Source organism: Globicephala melas, chromosome 13 (genome assembly GCF_963455315.2).
Source record: "Globicephala melas chromosome 13, mGloMel1.2, whole genome shotgun sequence".
Taxonomy (NCBI): Eukaryota; Metazoa; Chordata; class Mammalia; order Artiodactyla; family Delphinidae; genus Globicephala; species Globicephala melas.
The window spans coordinates 61245653-61263553 of NC_083326.1; the positions used below are offsets into that span (position 1 = coordinate 61245653).

A 17901-nucleotide genomic window follows, 5' to 3' on the forward strand; every position below is an offset into this window, starting at 1 on the left:
GTATTCTCCTTTTAGCAAATATAAACGGTATGTGACAATTGGCACTTGTTTTCAATTTTTTACTAGGTGTAGAAATTGTTGAAAATTATGTCTTGGACCTCCTGATTTGGAAACTTTGTCGAGATGGAAGGTGTAATAGTTTAAGGTAGGGGTCAAGAGTGTGCCGAAGTGTGTGCACGTGTGTAAGATGAGCAGGAAACAGCGCCTCAAGGTGAAGAGAGCGCTGCAGCTGCTCCGGGAATTCAAGATCTCAAAGCTAGCATCCCACCCCTTTACCTGGCTCTCCGTCCCTATTGACCACTGTCCAAGATCACAGCCACGGAGGTGTTTTAAGAGCTGCAATGGCAGCTCCGGGCAGCGGCGGCACCGCCACGGCCTCAGCGGCACTGTCCGCAGCTGCGCACCGGGCTCGGGCAGCAGTCTTTACGGTAATGGGAACTGAGACGAGGGGCGGTACTTACGGTAACGGGGGGGGAGTGGCCAGGCGGCGGTATTTACGGTAAGGGGGCCGGGCGGGGCTCGGGGCTGCCCGTCCAGCCCGAAGTCCGCGTTGTCAGGTGATCTATTGCCGAGGCGGTCGCCGCCCCCTACACCAGTGGAAAACGCGGAATGGCCCTCGGGGGCAGCGAGGGGCAGCGGACCTGCCTCATCCGTGCCCCCCAGCCTGCAGGCTGTAGCGCCGCGCCGGGTCCGCGTGCAGCCCCCTCCAGTCCCTCAGCTGGGGCCCCGGCGTGAGCCCCGCGCCCCGCGCCCACATGGGGCTGTGCCACAGCCTCCGGCCGCTGCTCTTCGGGGACCCGGAGCCGCCCTTGGAGGGGGCGCGGTCCGGCCCAGACCATACCCCGGACCAGATCCTGACCCCGGTCCCGACCCCGGTCCGGACCCCGGCGGGGGCAGGCGCGGCGCGGACCCCGGCGCAGAAAGAGAGGCGGCGGCGCGCGGACCAGCAGCGCGCGGAGGAACGCGAGGCCAGGCGGGTCAGCAGGAGCATCGACCGCCGGCTCCGCGAGCAGAAGCGCGACCTGCGGCGGACTCACCGGCTGCTGCTGCTCGGTGGGTACGGGGGGCGCGGGGAACCGGGCGCGGGGCGGGGCGCGCGGGACGGGAGGCGCGGGGGGCGTGGGGCGGGGCGCGGAGCCCGGCGCACGCTGGGCTGGGAACTGGGCTCAGGGCGTCCGCGGGCCCCGCGGGTTCTGTCTCGAGTGGTTCTTACCCGACAGCGTCCACTTGAGTGACTGGGCCGCGAACGCGCTGCTTGGTGACTCTGCTCTTTTCCACACCGTGTTATCCGGGCCCGTGGCTCACTTGTTACCGGTTAAGGAGCCTGCCCGGGAATTTCGTCCTCACTCGGTTCATCCCCAGGGCGTGCAGCCGCGGAGGGGCCTCGTGCATCTCACCTCCTCAGCGGCGGCCTTTGTTCTGAGGGCGCGAGTGAAAGCAAGTGCACGAGGCCTTTACATTGGTGGGTGTGGCTTGTCCCCTTTGGAGAAATAACTTCCACAGCCCAGGGTACGGGCCTTCTGTCTCACTGAGTAGGTTCGAGCCTGGTGCCGTCGTAATGTTTGCTCCTCCTTCAGAAACATTCGCTGTGCCACCTGCACACAAGAAAATGGGCACACCACCACCGGTGCTTGAAGGTACAGACCGCGTCGTTTGCTGGCATTTCTCAGCGAGTAGGACAGTCTTTCCTGTGAACAACTCGGAGACATTCTCTGTGCTCGCAAAGCCTGGGTTCCTCATGCTACTTGTGGCTTTTAAAGTTTAGGGGGGAGGGCTTCCCTGGTGGCGCGGTGGTTGAGAATCTGGCTGCCAATGCAGGGGACACGGGTTCGAACCCTGGTCCGGGAAGACCCCACATGCCGCGGAGCAACTGGGCCCGTGAGCCTGCGCGCCCGTGAGCCTGCGCGCCCGTGAGCCTGCGCGCCCGTGAGCCTGCGCGCCCGTGAGCCTGCGCGCCCGTGAGCCTGCGCGCCCGTGAGCCTGCGCGCCCGTGAGCCTGCGCGCGAGAACAAGAGAGGCAGCGAGGGCTTCCCTGGTGGCGCAGTGGTTGAGAGTCAGCCTGCCGATGCAGGGAATACAGGTTCGTGCCCCGGTCCGGGAAGATCCCATATGCCGCGGAGCAGCTGGGCCCGTGGGCCATGGCCGCTGAGCCTGCGCGTCCATGAGCCTGTGCTCCGCAGCGGGAATGGCCACAACAGTGAGAGGTCCGCGTACCGCAAAAAAAAAAAAAAAAAAAAAAAAGAGAGGCAGCGATAGTGAGAGGCCCGCGCACCGCGATGAAGAGTGGCCCCCGCTTGCCACAACTAGAGAAAGCCCTAGCACAGAAACAAAGACCCAACACAGCCATAAATAAATAAATATATTTAAAAATAAATTTAAAAAAAATAAAGTTTAGGGGGGAATAAAAAGCAAGACGTGGGCTTCTGACCCCAATTTTGTGACCTATAAGGAAGAATAATTGTTGAGTTCTGTTCCCTCCTGGGCACAAAGAAAGAACCCGGCCCACGATGGAGGAAGATCCCTGCTTATAAATGAGTGAGACTTTTCTTTAAGATCTCGGGAACAACTAAGTCTTCGGTTTTGAAAGGGCTCACCATTGCAAGAATAAATGACTAAAACAGCACAAACCTAGCTGCTGTATCCGGTGAAATATCTGAATTCTAACATAAAGGGACTTTTTTTGAAGTAACAAAGAACAAAAAATATAGAAGTGATCAGGTTATCTGAAAAGGGAAGAGGACACATCAGAAGCAGAATTATCTACAGTGCTAACTTCTGGAACAGGGCAGAACAATGTTTCCAGGGGTCTGAAAATACAGAATGGTGATCCTAGAACCTGGTACCTCGTTAAACCACTCTGTGTGTGTGTGTGTGTGTGTGTGTGTGTGACTGTGAGAGGAAAATAGATTTCCAGACATACAGTTGCTCAAAGTACATCCCCAACCACATATTCTTCTGGAAAGAAATCAGAAATTACTCCAGTCAAATTTCTTTTAATGCACCAAATTAAAATAACTCAAAAAGGAGAGAATTGTGGTCTCAAAAAATAAGAGAAAAACAAATAAGGTCTACAGTTCTGGCAATGTAACGTTGTTTTAATGTGATTGTGCAGCCGGACAGAAGTGTCTAAAAGGATATGTGAAGCAGAAGATGCTCAATATATAGAAAAAATTTTAAAGTTAACGATTCTGTGAAAGGGTCCTGGGAGGTGAGATCTAAAGACTTGAACAGTGAGCAGTTTCTTATAACATGTTGAGAGACTGTCCCTTTAAAGACACTGCCTCAGCCTTGTGTGTCAGTATCATATATGACGTGATGCATAGTCAGGTGACTCACACTTTGGGGGGAAAATGTCGTGGATCTTCCCACCAGTGGCAGCAAGAGTGCAGCACAAACTGTCCTGTCAAGGTGACATTTAGTCCAGACCAGGTGTCGGTCTAACAGAGACAGTGCATCCTAGCTTCATCTCACTGTCGCCTTGTGAGAATTCAGACCCAGTGTTGCCGGGTCTTGAATTTCCAGAATAAGAGGGAAATGCTCATTTTCATCTGAAACCTCCTTATTTTTAACCATTGGCTCAAATTAATAAAACACAATCTGTGTGCCTGCTGTGGCCCACAGGCCACCAAGTCTCACCTCAGTCGGATGTCTCCCAAGCTAAAGGGACATTTCCACAGGCCGAGCACTGGGCTGTAGGGACAGCCACCCCAGGTCAACACCAGCAAAACGCAGTTGATGAGACTGGGTGTGGGATCAAAATATGTAATCTGTCTGAACACACAGCAAGCGAAGCCAGGTTCCCCATCCTTCAAGTGAATCTTTCTGCAGCTGAGCTCATAGGGTCATGACACAGTCATGACAGTAGATGCCATTGATTGTTCTTCCGCCTCTTTTGTTGACTATGACGTAAATTCTTGTTCACTACATTCTGATTGGAAAAGTATTCATTTGATATTATCGTTTTTTCCAGATAATTATGCAAGTTGAAAATGGCCAACTGTGGTTAAGATTCATGTTTTTTGTTTCCTTCTATTATTTCCTGTTGTTTTCCTGTGTGTTTGGTCTTTTTCTGCCAGGAATACATCTCTCGAGATGGAAGCAGTCTCTGTGGGACACTTGCTGCCTTTCTCTTGTACTTGGCTGTTGGTAGAAACCAGAACGCTGGCTTGACCTCTGTCCGTGTCTCTAAGAGGAAGTACTTGGTACAGTCACAGAAAAACAGAATGTTCTCCACTGGGAGGTTTTGATCACTTTTTTTCAGATAAATGTCTCTTTTCTTGAGTCGTGCTGTGGACTTGAGCTGCATGGACCCCCAGGACGCCTCCCTTTCAGTTTGCTGCCTTGTCCTGCCCCAGCCTCCTGTAGTCCCATGGCTTTTAAAGTCAGGAGAAATTCCAGATGCTCTGGCTGTGCCTTGGCTTTTCCAAACTCACATGCACAACACGTCCTTACAGCCCGGGGAGAAGATGCAGCCACAGCTTCTATATCACTCTATTGTATAAACTGGCACCGGCATCCTGCAGACACAAAGCTCCCCGTTTCAAATCAGTGGAGCAAGACTCAGGAAGCAGATGTGGCCCAAGGGATGGTGCAGTGAGAACGAGCAGATGGGGCCGTGGACCTCCAAGGCCAGTCTGGACGGACCCTGAACCCACACCTCTCCTTAGAAGGAAGCACAGCCCAGGAGGGTGTAAGTTGGAGTTAATCGTCATTTGATGTGGGGATGGCCTGTGTTCAGAAGGATGTTGGGCCGTGTTTCGGGCCACCCACCTGTGAGTTCAGCTCCTGCCCAGGAGGGTCAGCAGAGAGGCATCCCTGTGGCCTAGTGCAGAGACAAGGGCTCCAGCGCCATCACGCCGAGTCTGCTGGCGGATGGAGCAGGGCCTGGAGGAAGGGAGGCCACATGGAGGTCACCGAAAGATCAAAGTACACTCATAGAATAGATTTGTTTTTAAAGGGGACCAGGGATTCTTTTTTTCCATTTTGAGGGGTTTGTCGGAAAACGGTGTATTAAGGTTGCACTTGGAGCAAATGCACAGCAAAACGCCCAGCATATTTTCCACCATCGAAACCCGGCACCTGCCCCACGCCAGCTGCATCCACAGTCTAGTCACAACGCCCCATCAGCCTTCATGGTGTCCCTCTGGAAGGTGAGGTTGGGCCCTCTCATTTGGCTATTAGAGCTTTTCATGTATAAGGAAATTCCATGCGCTGGAAAGAAGCAGCAAAACCCAGGGGGAGATGGCCGTTTTCTGTCCGTCCTTCCCTCCTGGGCCAGGAAGGATGGTTATGTAATTCTCTCTCTCAAAAGCTCTAAAGTACCTGGTACTTTACTTTAGAATCATTTCTTAATTTAACGTAACAGCGTCCTGCACACCAGCTATCCATAGATCGGTGCTGTCTGGCCTGAAAGGCGGGCAGAGACGCAGCTGGTCTGATGCACTTCCCTGCGCCCTAGTGGAGGATGTTTATTTAATACTCAGACCCACTTCCCCCTCTGACGGGTGGTGTTTTCTTAGAAGAAACTGCTCCCATTTGGGCTTGGGCACAATAATGAGCTTGGATGGGCAGGGAAGGCCCGGAGCGTAATAACCAGGGTTTAGACAAAAACATTCCAGCTCAGCCGGGAAAGGAAAGTATTCATATTCCTCTTCAGAAAAAAAACAAAAAATCTAGTTACTTGCTTTCCTCATCTGTGAAATGGGATCATAAATCACCTCGTAAGATTTCTTGGCCCAGCGGGGCCCCACCCATACTGGGAGAAAACATCCCCAGAGCATGCACCTGCAGAGCACTTGTTTCCAGAACAAAGAAAGGAATCCTACAGACTGACATAAAAAGATGCCGATTAAAACAGGGAATTCCCCAGTGGTCCAGTGGTTAGGACTCCGAGCTCTCACTGCCAGGGGCCCGGGTTCGATCCCTGGTCAGGGAAATAAGATACCACAATCTACAAGATGCGGCCAAAAAAAAAGGGGGGGGGAAATGACTTGGAGCTGACAGTACACAAAAGAAGATACGTGAAAAACCAGTACACTGCCAGCATGATTGGTCATCAAGGAAATGCAGATTAAAACCACAGACAGCAGTTCACTCCTACCAGGGTGGCCTTCCTACCAGGGTGGCCTACAGACCCACAGTTCCAGTGCTGACCAGGATATAAAACAGGGTCAGCAGACTCTTTTTATGAGGGGCAGGCCGTGGGACCTAGTCAGCTCTGCTGCGCCATGCAGGCAGCCGTAGACCACACATAAGCACACGAGTGGGGCTGTGCTCCAATAAGACTGTGTTTATAAATGCTTACATCTGAATTTCATGTAATTTTTAAATCATGAAATACTATTCCTTTGATTTTTTTTTCCCAACCACTTATGGAGTCTTAGCTCACAGACTATGCAAAAACAGGCTGCAAACCAAAGTTTGCTGAGCCCTGATCTAGATGCCAAAGCCTCACTCTCTGTTGGTGGCACAAGGACAATTGTACAGTCACTTCCCAGAATTAGTGGGTAGTTTTCTATGAAGTTAAACATACATCCTATGACCCAGCAATACCACTCCTAGGAATTTACAGCAGAAAAATGAAAATATGCATTTATTATAAGAAGTTATACAAAATGCTTCTATCTGCTTTATTCAAGATAGCGGAAAACTGGGAACAACTCAAAGTGTCACTAACCAGAGAGTGAATAAGCATACTGTGTATATTCATACAACGAAATACTCAACAATAAAAAAAGTACTGATCGATAACATAGCAACATGGATGAGATTTTTGAGTGTTATGTATACGTGCAAAAGAGTATCTACTTATGATTCTGTTTATACTGAATTCTAGAAGAGGTCAAGCCAGTCGATGGTGATAGAAATCAGAACAGTAGTTTCAGGGGTCAGATTTCTGGAAAAGGTCGTGAAGCACCTTTCTGGGGTCATGGAAATGTTCTGTATCTTGAGTGGGACAGTGATTACACAGGTGTAAACATGTGAGAACTTATCAAACTGTATGCTTAAGATCTATGCATTTCAATGTATTTAAATTTTACTTTTTTTAAGATAAAGCCCTTAAAAATAGTGCCTAGCATATAGTAGAGGCTTAATAAATGTTTGCTGTTTTTAAAAGGATTTTTTAAAAGGATAGATCAAAACTCAAAAGAGGGACAATTCTAATTATAGAATGAGATAATAAATTATGGCTTGCTACACCAGGGGTCGCCAACCCCAGGCCTGTGGACCCATACCCGTCCCAGCCTGTTACAAACCCGAGCTGCCCAGCAGGAGGTGAGTGGTGGGCTAGCAAGCGAAGCTTCATCTGCCGCTCCCATCGCTCTCACTATCGCCTGAACCATACCCCGCCACACACCATCCGCGGAAAAATTGTCTTTCATGAAACCGGTCCCTGGTCCCAAAAGGGTTGGGGACTGCTGTGCTACACCATACCTAAATTTAATATGTTTAATACAAAGATCCTTACTTACAATTTGTAGGATCTGTGTTCTAATGATCCCAAAGATTAAACACCAGATGCTGAAATGGGACCGTGGTATGTGAGTGAGGGCAAGGGTGGTGTAGCTAATCTCTCTGCCATGTGGTCAGAGTGAAAGGGGGGTTGTGGTCAGATTAACTGCTTCTCTAGCCATTTACTGAGCTCCCGGGTGATGCCAGGCGTCACGGGAACATCCACTGGAAATCATTAAATTATAAACTGTTTTGTTACCGGGTCCCCTGCTGCCTTGCTACTTTTCTGTTCTGTTCTCCCCTATCTTCTCTCTAAAACAGGACCCCAAACTGAAGTTGTAAAGCTGAAACGCAAAGGCAGAAGGCTGATAGGAAGCCATTCACTGGGCCAACTGTGTAGGGAAATCATAATCACTTGTTATCATCCAGACTCTACTGTGATAGAATTCCAGCTCAAACAGCCTAAGTTAGAGGCAGAGGAGGCGTCAGCCAGGCTCTGTCTGTCCCGGGTCTTGGTTCTGTGTGTTCACCAGCAGCTCCAACTTCACAAAGTCTCAGGAGCCCAGAGGAAAGAGGCTCTGGTAACAGTTCTGGGTGGACAGCTCAAGTGAGAGCTTAACATTGTTTCCAACTGGTATCTGTTCTTGTCCCAAACCTCAAAGGTGCATTTTAAGATAAATGCATTTAATATTTTCTAAAATTATTTCTAAACTTAATTTCACCATTAATCTTTGAAAAAAGACATTGATTTCTTCATAATTTCTTCTGTTTCCTTACAGTGATGAAATGGACAGAAGCATAGGTTTTTGCTATATCATTGTAAGAAAATGAAAATATTCCTGGATTCCTGTCTTAGACAGTGCATTTTATGATGTATAATCCCAAGCACTATTGCAAGCTAAAGACTCTTAGGCATTTCGAAGGCAAGTTGTTTCCTTGGGAGCCCACGGGTAAGGGACAGGGCTTTCTCCTCTCTTGGGAGAAACCATAAGGCATCACTTAAAGTCCTGAGGTTTAAACACTGGTAGGGGTGGACCAGGGAGCAGATGAAATCTCAACAAGAAATGTCAGAACCACTAGTCGGGAAGAGATATCAGGCATCAGTTCTGATTTGCTCTTTGGTCTTTGTGCTGATAGTTTGGTGTTTGGCAGCAAATACAATATCTAAGCCATATTTCTAAAATCCTGGAAATGACACCCAGGATGTGACGTTTGTCGGCTGGAAGGTTCACGTCCTCTAATGCGGAGAGATGGACCGTTTTCTCCTGAGACGGGAGAGAGAACGAGATTCCCCACCTAATGTCAGGCTGTTCTGAGGCCCTTCAGGACCCGACCACGTGTCTGCCATTGCGCGTGCATGTGTGTGTATGTCTCTGTGTGTCTGTGTGTGTGTGTCTCTGTGTGTGCATGTGTCTGTGTGTGCGTCTCTGTGTGTGTGTCTGTGTGTAGTTTGTGCGTGTTTGTGTGTGTGTGTGACTGTGTGTGTGTGCATGTCTATGTGTGTGCGTGTCTGTGGGTCTCTGTGTGTACGTGTGTGTGTATCTGTGTGTGTGAAATATCACCGAGCACCGCCCCTTCAGGGCACGTTACACCATCTGTCTCTGTCCCTCTGTCCCTGCCATTTCTGCCCCCCCCCACTGCTCCCTCTGCCTGGAGAACGGGTCCCCTTTCTTGCACCTGCATGAACGCATCTTAGCTTCACATCTTGCCTTTGTTGTTTCTCTGTTGAGAAGCCTTATTTGATGCCCATTTTTTCTTTCCCTGGGCAGCTCTTTACTTCACAGAACTTAACCCATTTTGAATTACATTTTCATTCACGTGTTTGCTTAGCGTTGACGCCAGTGAGCTCTTGGGGCCAGAGACCTCATCCTTCGCGTTTCCTGCTGCGTCTCCAGTGTCCTGCACGTGCCTGAAGGCATGTCTTTCAGTAAAGGCACGAATGTCAGGCTTAGGTCAGATGGTGACAAGCAAGTGTAAGCGCTGGCCCGGCAGGCGCCCTGTCCCCTCGTTCCCACCCCCGCTGCACCCCAGCAGGTGGGGACTGTAGGGTTGACCGAGGCTCTAGACCAAGACCACAGGGTCAAGTGGCAAACTTTTCTTTCTTTTTTTTTAGGAGGTTACTTTGTTTTAGTATTGCTTAATCGAGATACTGTTGACAGAAAACATTATATTAGTTTCAGTACAACGAAATGTTTCAGTATTTGTCTATATTGTGAAATGATCACAATAAATCTAGTTAACATCTGTCACCACACATAGTCACCCAAAAATTTGTGTGTGATGAGGACTTTCAAGATCTACTTTCTTAGCAACCTTCAAGTACACGATACAGTATTGTTAACTGTAGTCACCGTGCTGTACACTCCATCCCCAGGACGTATTTATTTTACAACTGGGAGTTTGTACCCTTTGTCCCCCTTCCCCCGTTTCTCGTGGCTCACTCCCCTCTACACACAGGTGGACCCACCACACCAAAGCATCTATGCCACCTGCTCGCTGGCTCCTTGGCTTCCCTTGGTCCTCTGCCCCTGGAATCCCCTCCCCCATTTTCAAAGGTCATCTCGGGTGTTACCTCCTCTTCCAAGCCTTTCCTGATCCCCTCTGTTGGAAGTGTCTGCTCATTTTATATGTAACTCCCTTAGAATACCTTTCCTTCTGCTATGGACATTCATAAGTTTACCTGGAATCCATGATCAGACTGTATCCTATGGGAGTCATGTCCACTTTGGTTTATCTATTAAACCTCCATGCCACCTGGCAGAACCTGGCATAAAATAAATGGGAAACTATCGTTGACAAAACAGAAATGAGAACGCGGAAATCCTGCCGTGCATTTTAATTCCAACCCAGAAAGATTGCCATCTGTTCTTTTCTTAATTGAAATATAATTCACATACCATGAAATTCACCCTTTTAAAAACTGTACAACTCAGCAGATCTTTAGCGTATTCACAAGGTTGTGGAACCATCACCATTACCTCATTCCAGAACATTTTCATCTTTCCAAAAAGAAGCCCCCTGCCGCTTAGCACTCACCCCTCCCCCTGCCACCCCTGACCACCACTGATCCACTTTATCTCTTTATGGAATTGTCTGTTCTGGACGTTTTGTGTAAAAAGTCACACAATATGTAGTCTTCTGTGTCTGGCTTCTTTCACTTAACAGGATGTTTTCACCCATATAACATGGACCAGCACGTCATTCCTTTTTATGGCCAAATAAAGTCCACCGTATGGATCTGCCACCTGTTACTTATTATCTGTTCTTTCAGTTGGTAGATATAATAGCTAAAATGTGTGTTTCCACTTTTTAGCTATTATGACTAATGCTGCCGTGAATGTTCGTGTACAGGTTATTGTCTGACCATATGTTCTCATTTCTTTTGGGTGCATATCTGGGAGTGGAATGGCTTGGTCATATGGTAACTCTCTGTTTAACTTTTTGATGAACTACCAGACTGTTTTCCAAAGCAGCTGAATCACTTTACATTTTCACTGGCAACATGTGAGGGTTCCAATTTTTCCACGTTCTCATCAACACCTGTTATTGTCCATCTTTTTTTTATTACAGCCATCTTAGTGGGCGTGGAATGGTATACACTGTGCTCTGGCTTGGCATTTCTCTGATGACTAATGTTGCACATCTTTGGGTGCGCCGATTGGCCATTTGTACATATTCCTTTGAGAAATGTCTGTTCAAATACTTTGTTCCTTTTGTAATTGGGTTATTTGTCTTTCTGTTGTTGCGTTGCAGTGGTTTCTTAAATATTCTGTCTGCTGGAGCCTTTTGTTCTTAACCACGTGTAACTCTGCACCTTATACCCTAACCTGCAGAATATCTGTTCAATAGCGAATAATGTCAAGTTTTGCCTCTATTTTTATAATTTTAATTGCCGTGTACAATTGCCTTGCACTATCCATGGTCTAATTCCAAGTTTCTAGATATGGACCTTACCAACATTTACATATTTATGGAGGGTGAGTATGTGGAATTTTCTAAGATGTCAATATACTTTGAAACCCTGTTTTATCAACGTGAATGTGAAATCAACAGAACCCGATAGTTTATGATGAACAGGATAATTTAACAGCAGTAACACAGAAATACAGGGACATGGTGGGGGTGGAAAACAGCGGCCTTAGGAAGAGGGGAGGGAGGGAAGGGATGGGTAGGGGAGGTTGTGTATTTTGAAATAGGCGCGTTGTGAGTTTTGACTAACTGACACGTGAGATACTGCAAACAGAAAAGGAGAAAAGAAGCCTGGAAGGAAGCGAAGTTGGGAACGGGCTGTGGGGACCCAGGGCCTCTCGAGGCGAGGCAGGTGCGCGCGGCCGGTCGTTCCTGTGGCGGTCGCCAGGTGGCGCTGCGGCGCGGGAAGTCCGATGGATGGGCAGCAGCTGCTCCTGGACCGCGGTCCGCACTGGCGGCCGGGCGGGTAGCGGGGAAACCGGCTTGTACTGAGCTCCCAGGTGTGAGTGGTGGTGCTGGGCGAGAGTTGAAAGCGAAGGATGCCCTGCCAGTGGCACAGCGGGCCCTGGAGGGGGGGACCCCACCGACAGGGCCCTTACCTGCGCACACCTGCACGCGGCAGCATCCCCCAGTGGCGGTTAAAGCGGCGCCTCCTTTGTGTGGTCCCTTTTCTCTCCTGGGAATAATTGTTCTGTGTGCCTGTGTGATGCTGTACATCCCCGGACAGGTCATGCACCTGTCCATTCTGCATGACTGTTCCCGCCATCTCTGTCCCAAGGAGGGCACCCCACCTCCTGACGACCACCGGTTCTAGTTTTGTCCGGCCTGTAATCAATTCTCTACGTAAAACTTGCCCCATCCCTGCCCTGCTGACAACTTTGACTTCCGGCCATCCTGGGGATAAAGAAGCATCCCTAACAGAACCCACAGCCGGAGAGCGTGAGTCGTGACTCCTTGGGGCAACACCGGCCATGCCATCAGCACTGCATAAATACTCGGGGAGACTGATGATAAACTCCACACAAACAAAATCCAGCTCGCCAGCAGGTAGGAAGGAAAGGAACCAAGAAATGAGTGAGAGGGGTTCTCACTTCTCCATGACTGATGTTATGTTCCCTTCTCCTCCCCCTTTATTTATCTCTTTGTTGTTGGCATGGACACATGGTATTTCTATATTGTTCAGTGGCTTAGAAGTCACTCCTGTACTTAAATACCTTGGTGCTGAAATCATCCCAGATTTGGCCAAATAGGAGCCCCTTCTGTCTGGTCTTGTGTTCTCGGGAGGTGCCCCCAGCATTTGAAAGCACTTTCCTACTTTCTGGCATAACAATGTTCCAGATTTATCTGTGGCTCCCCTGCCCCCACCCCGGAATCTGCCGTTTCTCTGAGGAGGCCTGGCTCCTCTGGGTTGTGTGATACTGAAGACCAAGGCCTGGGCACTAGGTGCACTCACCACCACTGGCGTGTCTAATGCCTGGGTCTTTTCAGCAGACAGAATGAGGGAATAGATGCATGTGGCACATGCACAGGTGTACAGTGTACACACACACGTATGTGCACATAATCACAGACACATACGTACATACTCTAGACATCACGAGCTCATTCCGGTCGCTACAATTCCAGTCCATCCCATGGGCGTGCCTTGCGTTTCGCCATTCCGTGTTTGTCCTTCCTCTTTCTGAAAATCCTGATTCTCAGTAACCACCTCAATGCACCTGTCCACCTGCCCTGTCCTGTCATTCACGCACCTAAGGGTTTGGGATTTGCACTCAGAGTCTCCCTTTTGAACCTCAGTCTTGAATTTATCTGTCGTCTAAATTCATCAAACCGTTCCTACTTAATGAGCAAATAAACCACGAACGGGAAATACAGACGATTCCTAGGCTTTGTCTCCCTTGTTCACAGCCCGCGAGCTTCAGAAAGAGCCCGTGCAACCTTCCTGGGAAAGGCCCGTAGTTCCCACCTATGATGGAGCAAGTTCATGTTCTGTTTAATTTCATATACACGTTGACGTTCTATTACAAGGGAAACTGTTGCTTTACACTCTGTGAGCCAAATTCTAAAAGAAACCAGTTGCTAAGGCAACTGAGTGAAGAGTTAATTAATTCATCAGTCATTATATGCAGATTAATCTGCCTGTGTTAGCAAGGAAGTGGGCTTGTTTGATTTCTCGTTTTGGAAGAGAGAACGGTGCGATTTTTTCCCCACCAGTCAAAGTTCCTTCTGGAAAGGACTCAGGCTTTGGGATCAGACAGAGCTCCACCCCCATCAGGCCCCTGTGGAACCTTCGGACCAGCAGCCTTCTCTGCAAAGTGTGGATAATCTTGTAGCTGTTGCGGTGATCTGATCAGATGAGCCACTAGAAACAGAGCACCTTTCAGTGTCTTTTTAAAAATAAGACGAAGGGTGACTTACAAAGGTTAACACACATCGCTCTAAGGAAGGAAGTGACATTTTTCTTCACTTGTATAATTGACTACACACCCCTATGTGCTCCCACTGTAATCTCTACAGAATCCCGAGGACTTGATTGCACGTCTGCCCCTCTCTCCTAGCCGATTAAACTGCTTGCGATCAGGGACAAGGTCGAGTTCGTCCTTGTAATCTCAAGGCTACGTGTGTGTAGGATTCAAAAAATGCTCTACGGTGAGTGAATGATGGAAACTCACCGCTTTACAGGCTCCCCTGGAGCCTCCTTCTGACTCCAGGGTGTGCGTCGCCACCTGCTGGTCAGAACTATAACTGCAGTAGATGTTTGCAAAGGAGGAATTGAAGTCACGTGGCTGTAATCGGAAGCCTCAAAACGAATAGCGGGAAATCACGGGCGAGAAGGATTTCTGTCTTCAACCACGGTCATGATGAAGACCCTAAATGTAAATTTTTTTCTTGTCTTTTTGTGGTTAAATATACATAACGTATAATTGACCATCTTAACCATTTTTAAGCACACAGCTCAGTGGCGGTTAAGTACATTCTCGTTGTGTAACCATCACCTCCATCATCTCCAGAATTTTTCATCTTCCCAAACTAAAACTCCAACCCCCATCAAACATTGGCTCCCCCTCCCCGTCCACCACTCCCTGGTAACCACCATCCTACTTTCTAATGTATTCAGTGACCACCTCGCGTTTTCACACCAAAACTAAACCCCTGTCTTCGGCACTGAGTTGCATCTTCCAATGAGGATATTTCAGTCCTGGGTTTTTGGACACAGGGTGGAGTCAAAGACAGCTAACCTACCTTTCCTACTCATTCGCTGTTTGGGTTTTTTAAGCCATCAGTTAAAAAGACTGCATCCCTACCCTTTGTGGATGGTACTTCTGAAAGCTCCTTAATACTACTTTGCTGTAGGAGTAGGGAAAAAAGGAATTAATTCAGTAAATTCTAAAATATTTGATTGCAGAGTGCTATGTACAGAAAGGGAATGTTGAAAACGTTTCCCTACTTTTCTATTTAAAAATGTAAAAAAAAATTCACAAGATTTTTAAAGTGTGTTGTGATTAGGTCGTGGGGTGAGAATGCTGCTGAGAATGAAAATAATCCACACAGACCATTTCCACCGAGACACTAAGAAAGGAAAGAGAGAAAACAACGAACTGCAAGGTGTTAAATGACAGGAAGCAGCACGAGGGCCGTGTGCACACAGGCCACTCCACCGCCTCGGCTCCAGCTCCACCAAGTTTGTTTACAAAACTGGGCGCAGGTTTTCGTTTCTTCGGCCTGGTCACTGCATTGAGTGAGGGTTCGGCTCTCCCACTCTGCTTTGTTCCTCTTCTTTAAAATCTTTCAATGTACCTGCTCCAAATGCCTTAGAGTGCAGTTTTAACCTTTACAGTATAAAATGCTAGACCAGTTTTTAACGTTTTAAAACATTGATTTTTAAAAATTAAATTCAATATGTCCGCTATCTCATGCCAGACAGCATTCTAGTCACTTTTCAAACTGGCTCAGCATCTCCTGGATCCAGGCCTGTAGTGATGTGAAACAGTTCCTTTGAATTTTTCATTTTGTTAATTAAATTTCTGCGGAGGTCCTCCTTATAACGGGAGACAAATTTTGTTCTCATTGTTATCAACGAGGACTTGGGTCCAGCTAACCAGAGAACAGCTGTGATCTTTTCGACATTTGCCAACTTCAATCGGAGGGGCTCAAACAAAAACAGATTTCAAAATTGTTATTCAAAATTCACAAAACTAAGTACAAAAGAAATTCAAATAATTCAAATGCACTTAGTCAAATGCACTAAGACTTCTGAGACACCTTGTCTTAAACATCAACAAGAGCAGGAAAACACCACTTTGTTTTACGTTTGCCCTTTCGCCCCAAACTTTGTGCCTTCCCAACCCTTCTTGCTGCCCAGGGCGTCCCCCGCCCGGCCGCCCCCTCTGCTGGCAGCGCGCTGCCGGCGGCCCTTCGCCTCCGCAGGTGGGTGTGCGCTGTGCGAGTGGTGCTGATGCTGCGCTGCCGTTGCCTAGCGACAGATGCCGGCACTGCCAGCTCCAGGCTGCTCCCCAACAGCGCCGCTCCCGCGCTCCAGGTGAGCCAGCAGGGATTCTGGATTCTGATCCCAGGGTTCAAAACTCAAATGAGGATCGGTTTCCCAGACCAGACTAGGAAAAGGCCAGGTGACTGGGGTTTTTTTTTTTTTAAAGTGTCTTGAGCTCCTACCTGATAATAGACTATGTAAAGATGGGCTTGGCATTTCTCATCAGAAAGGTTGCATCGCTTTGTAGGCACGTAGCTTTTATGTTTTGGAGTGGTTAGCAGTGTTCTGTGCACTTACAGTGCAGACGCTGCAGCCAGGCTGCAAGGGTTTAGATCACAGACACACCTCTTATGCACCTCTAACATTCTGTAAAATAACGGTCACAGTAGTTCCTTTTAGGGTTATTGCAAATGCTAAATAAATTGCTCCATGGAAAGGATTTAGCCCAGGGCCAGTAATCACTGGATAAGTCGTAGAAACGAGTTATTTTAACCCTAATTCCTAGATAAGAACAAGTGAAAACCTTTTGCTATGTTTTCAGGGTTCCAGGTTCTAACTTTTTTCTCCCTTTATAAGTTTGGTGGGATTTGTTTTGTCCCCTTTTCTTCCAGCTAACAATTTATAGAAACCTTGGCATTAAAAAAAGAGACAAATCTTTTAAAACATCCCACCGCACTCTATTTTTGTACACCTGTTCTCGCCTCCGACTGCCCCGTCAGCCACCGAACAGGCCACGTGGATGTTGCCGTAGGTGAATGCTTGTGTTAACACAAGGAGTGAGGCCTCACAACAGTGCTAAACAGTGTCCCTCCACAAGCTAAAACTCTTATCCAGCTCAGAATATGGCATGGCACTGCGTGTTTGCTTCTGCTGTGTCAAGAAGAGACACTACTGCTTTTGTTTTTTAAAGAGTATTCTTATTTGGATACAGTACTAAACTGGACAAGTATTTTATGAATTTAAAATCTGGTCGTCAAATTCCTTTCATGAGAACCCACACTTGGAGCGGGAGTTATCTTTGGCCTTCGTGAATTTGTTCATCCATCAAACAAAGACTCAAGGGGCATCTCCCTGGGCCAGGCACTGAACTGGGCACAGCCCAGCAGGTGTGAAGTGCAGGCTCCGCCCCGGCCCTCACTGGGTCTCGAGTCCAGTGGACATTTGAAAGAGCAGCAAACAAACCATTACAGTGTAGGTGCTGTGAGATACTGGAGGACAGAGAAGGGGGCCTGGCCCTGACTGTGGAAGCAGTGGTGAGGCAGGAAGGGTGACTAAGAGTTGGTCAAGTGAAGAAGGGGCCACACGTCTCGCAGAGAGTGAAGCAGCGCATGCACCCAAGCCAGGCACTCGGGTGTCCATGTGCAAGGGGTCAAAGGGGGGCTGGGGCAGCGCCAGGAAGGGGGGACATGAGAGCTGAAGCTGAGGAGTTTACACGGACCCAGTCTTGATGGACCGTGGCTGGGGGCTTGGCAGTGGTGGGGACAGTGATGTGATGAGATTTGCATTGTCACTGTGGCAGCACTGTGCAGGTGGGCTGGAATGTATGAGCAGGAGGCCACTTGTGACATCCAGCCTGGACAGTGACCATGGCAACAGCAGATGGGGTAGAAAGAACAGGAACGATGTTTAGGAAACGGACCCAAAGGAATACGGTAACTGGGTTTGCAAGAAGGAAAAGGAGTCAGGAATGACTGCCATGTTCTGGTTGGGAAAATCAGGGGCCTTATTCACAGAGAGAGAGAGGAGCGCGCTGGAGGTGTGGGTGGGCACGGGGAGGAGATCCTGGAGGCACGGTGGTGGAGGTGTGCTTGCCGCACTGGTGGTCAGGAGGGTGGGCTGGGCTGGAGGTCTTGTGTGGCCGTCGTCAGAGCCGCGTGTGCAGAGGATGGGGGAGGCAGTCAGCCCCCGAGGGCAGGGCATTAAGGGGACAAGGGCTGTGCTGGGTCTGAGCCTCCTCTCCAGGTAGAGAGTGGGCGGGAAATCCAAAGGCC

General features: G+C 48.6%; 1 protein-coding gene across 1 annotated transcript in view; it reads left to right on the plus strand.

Moving 5' to 3' along the window:
• The first annotated feature begins 532 nt into the window (after positions 1-532).
• Positions 533-17901, plus strand: part of GNAL (G protein subunit alpha L) — a 93635-nt gene continuing 76266 nt past the window's right edge. The window contains exon 1 of the mRNA XM_060310289.1: positions 533-1053. Coding sequence (XP_060166272.1) covers positions 756-1053 — 298 coding nt within the window. The 5' untranslated portion in view covers positions 533-755. The remainder of the gene's footprint in view (positions 1054-17901) is intronic.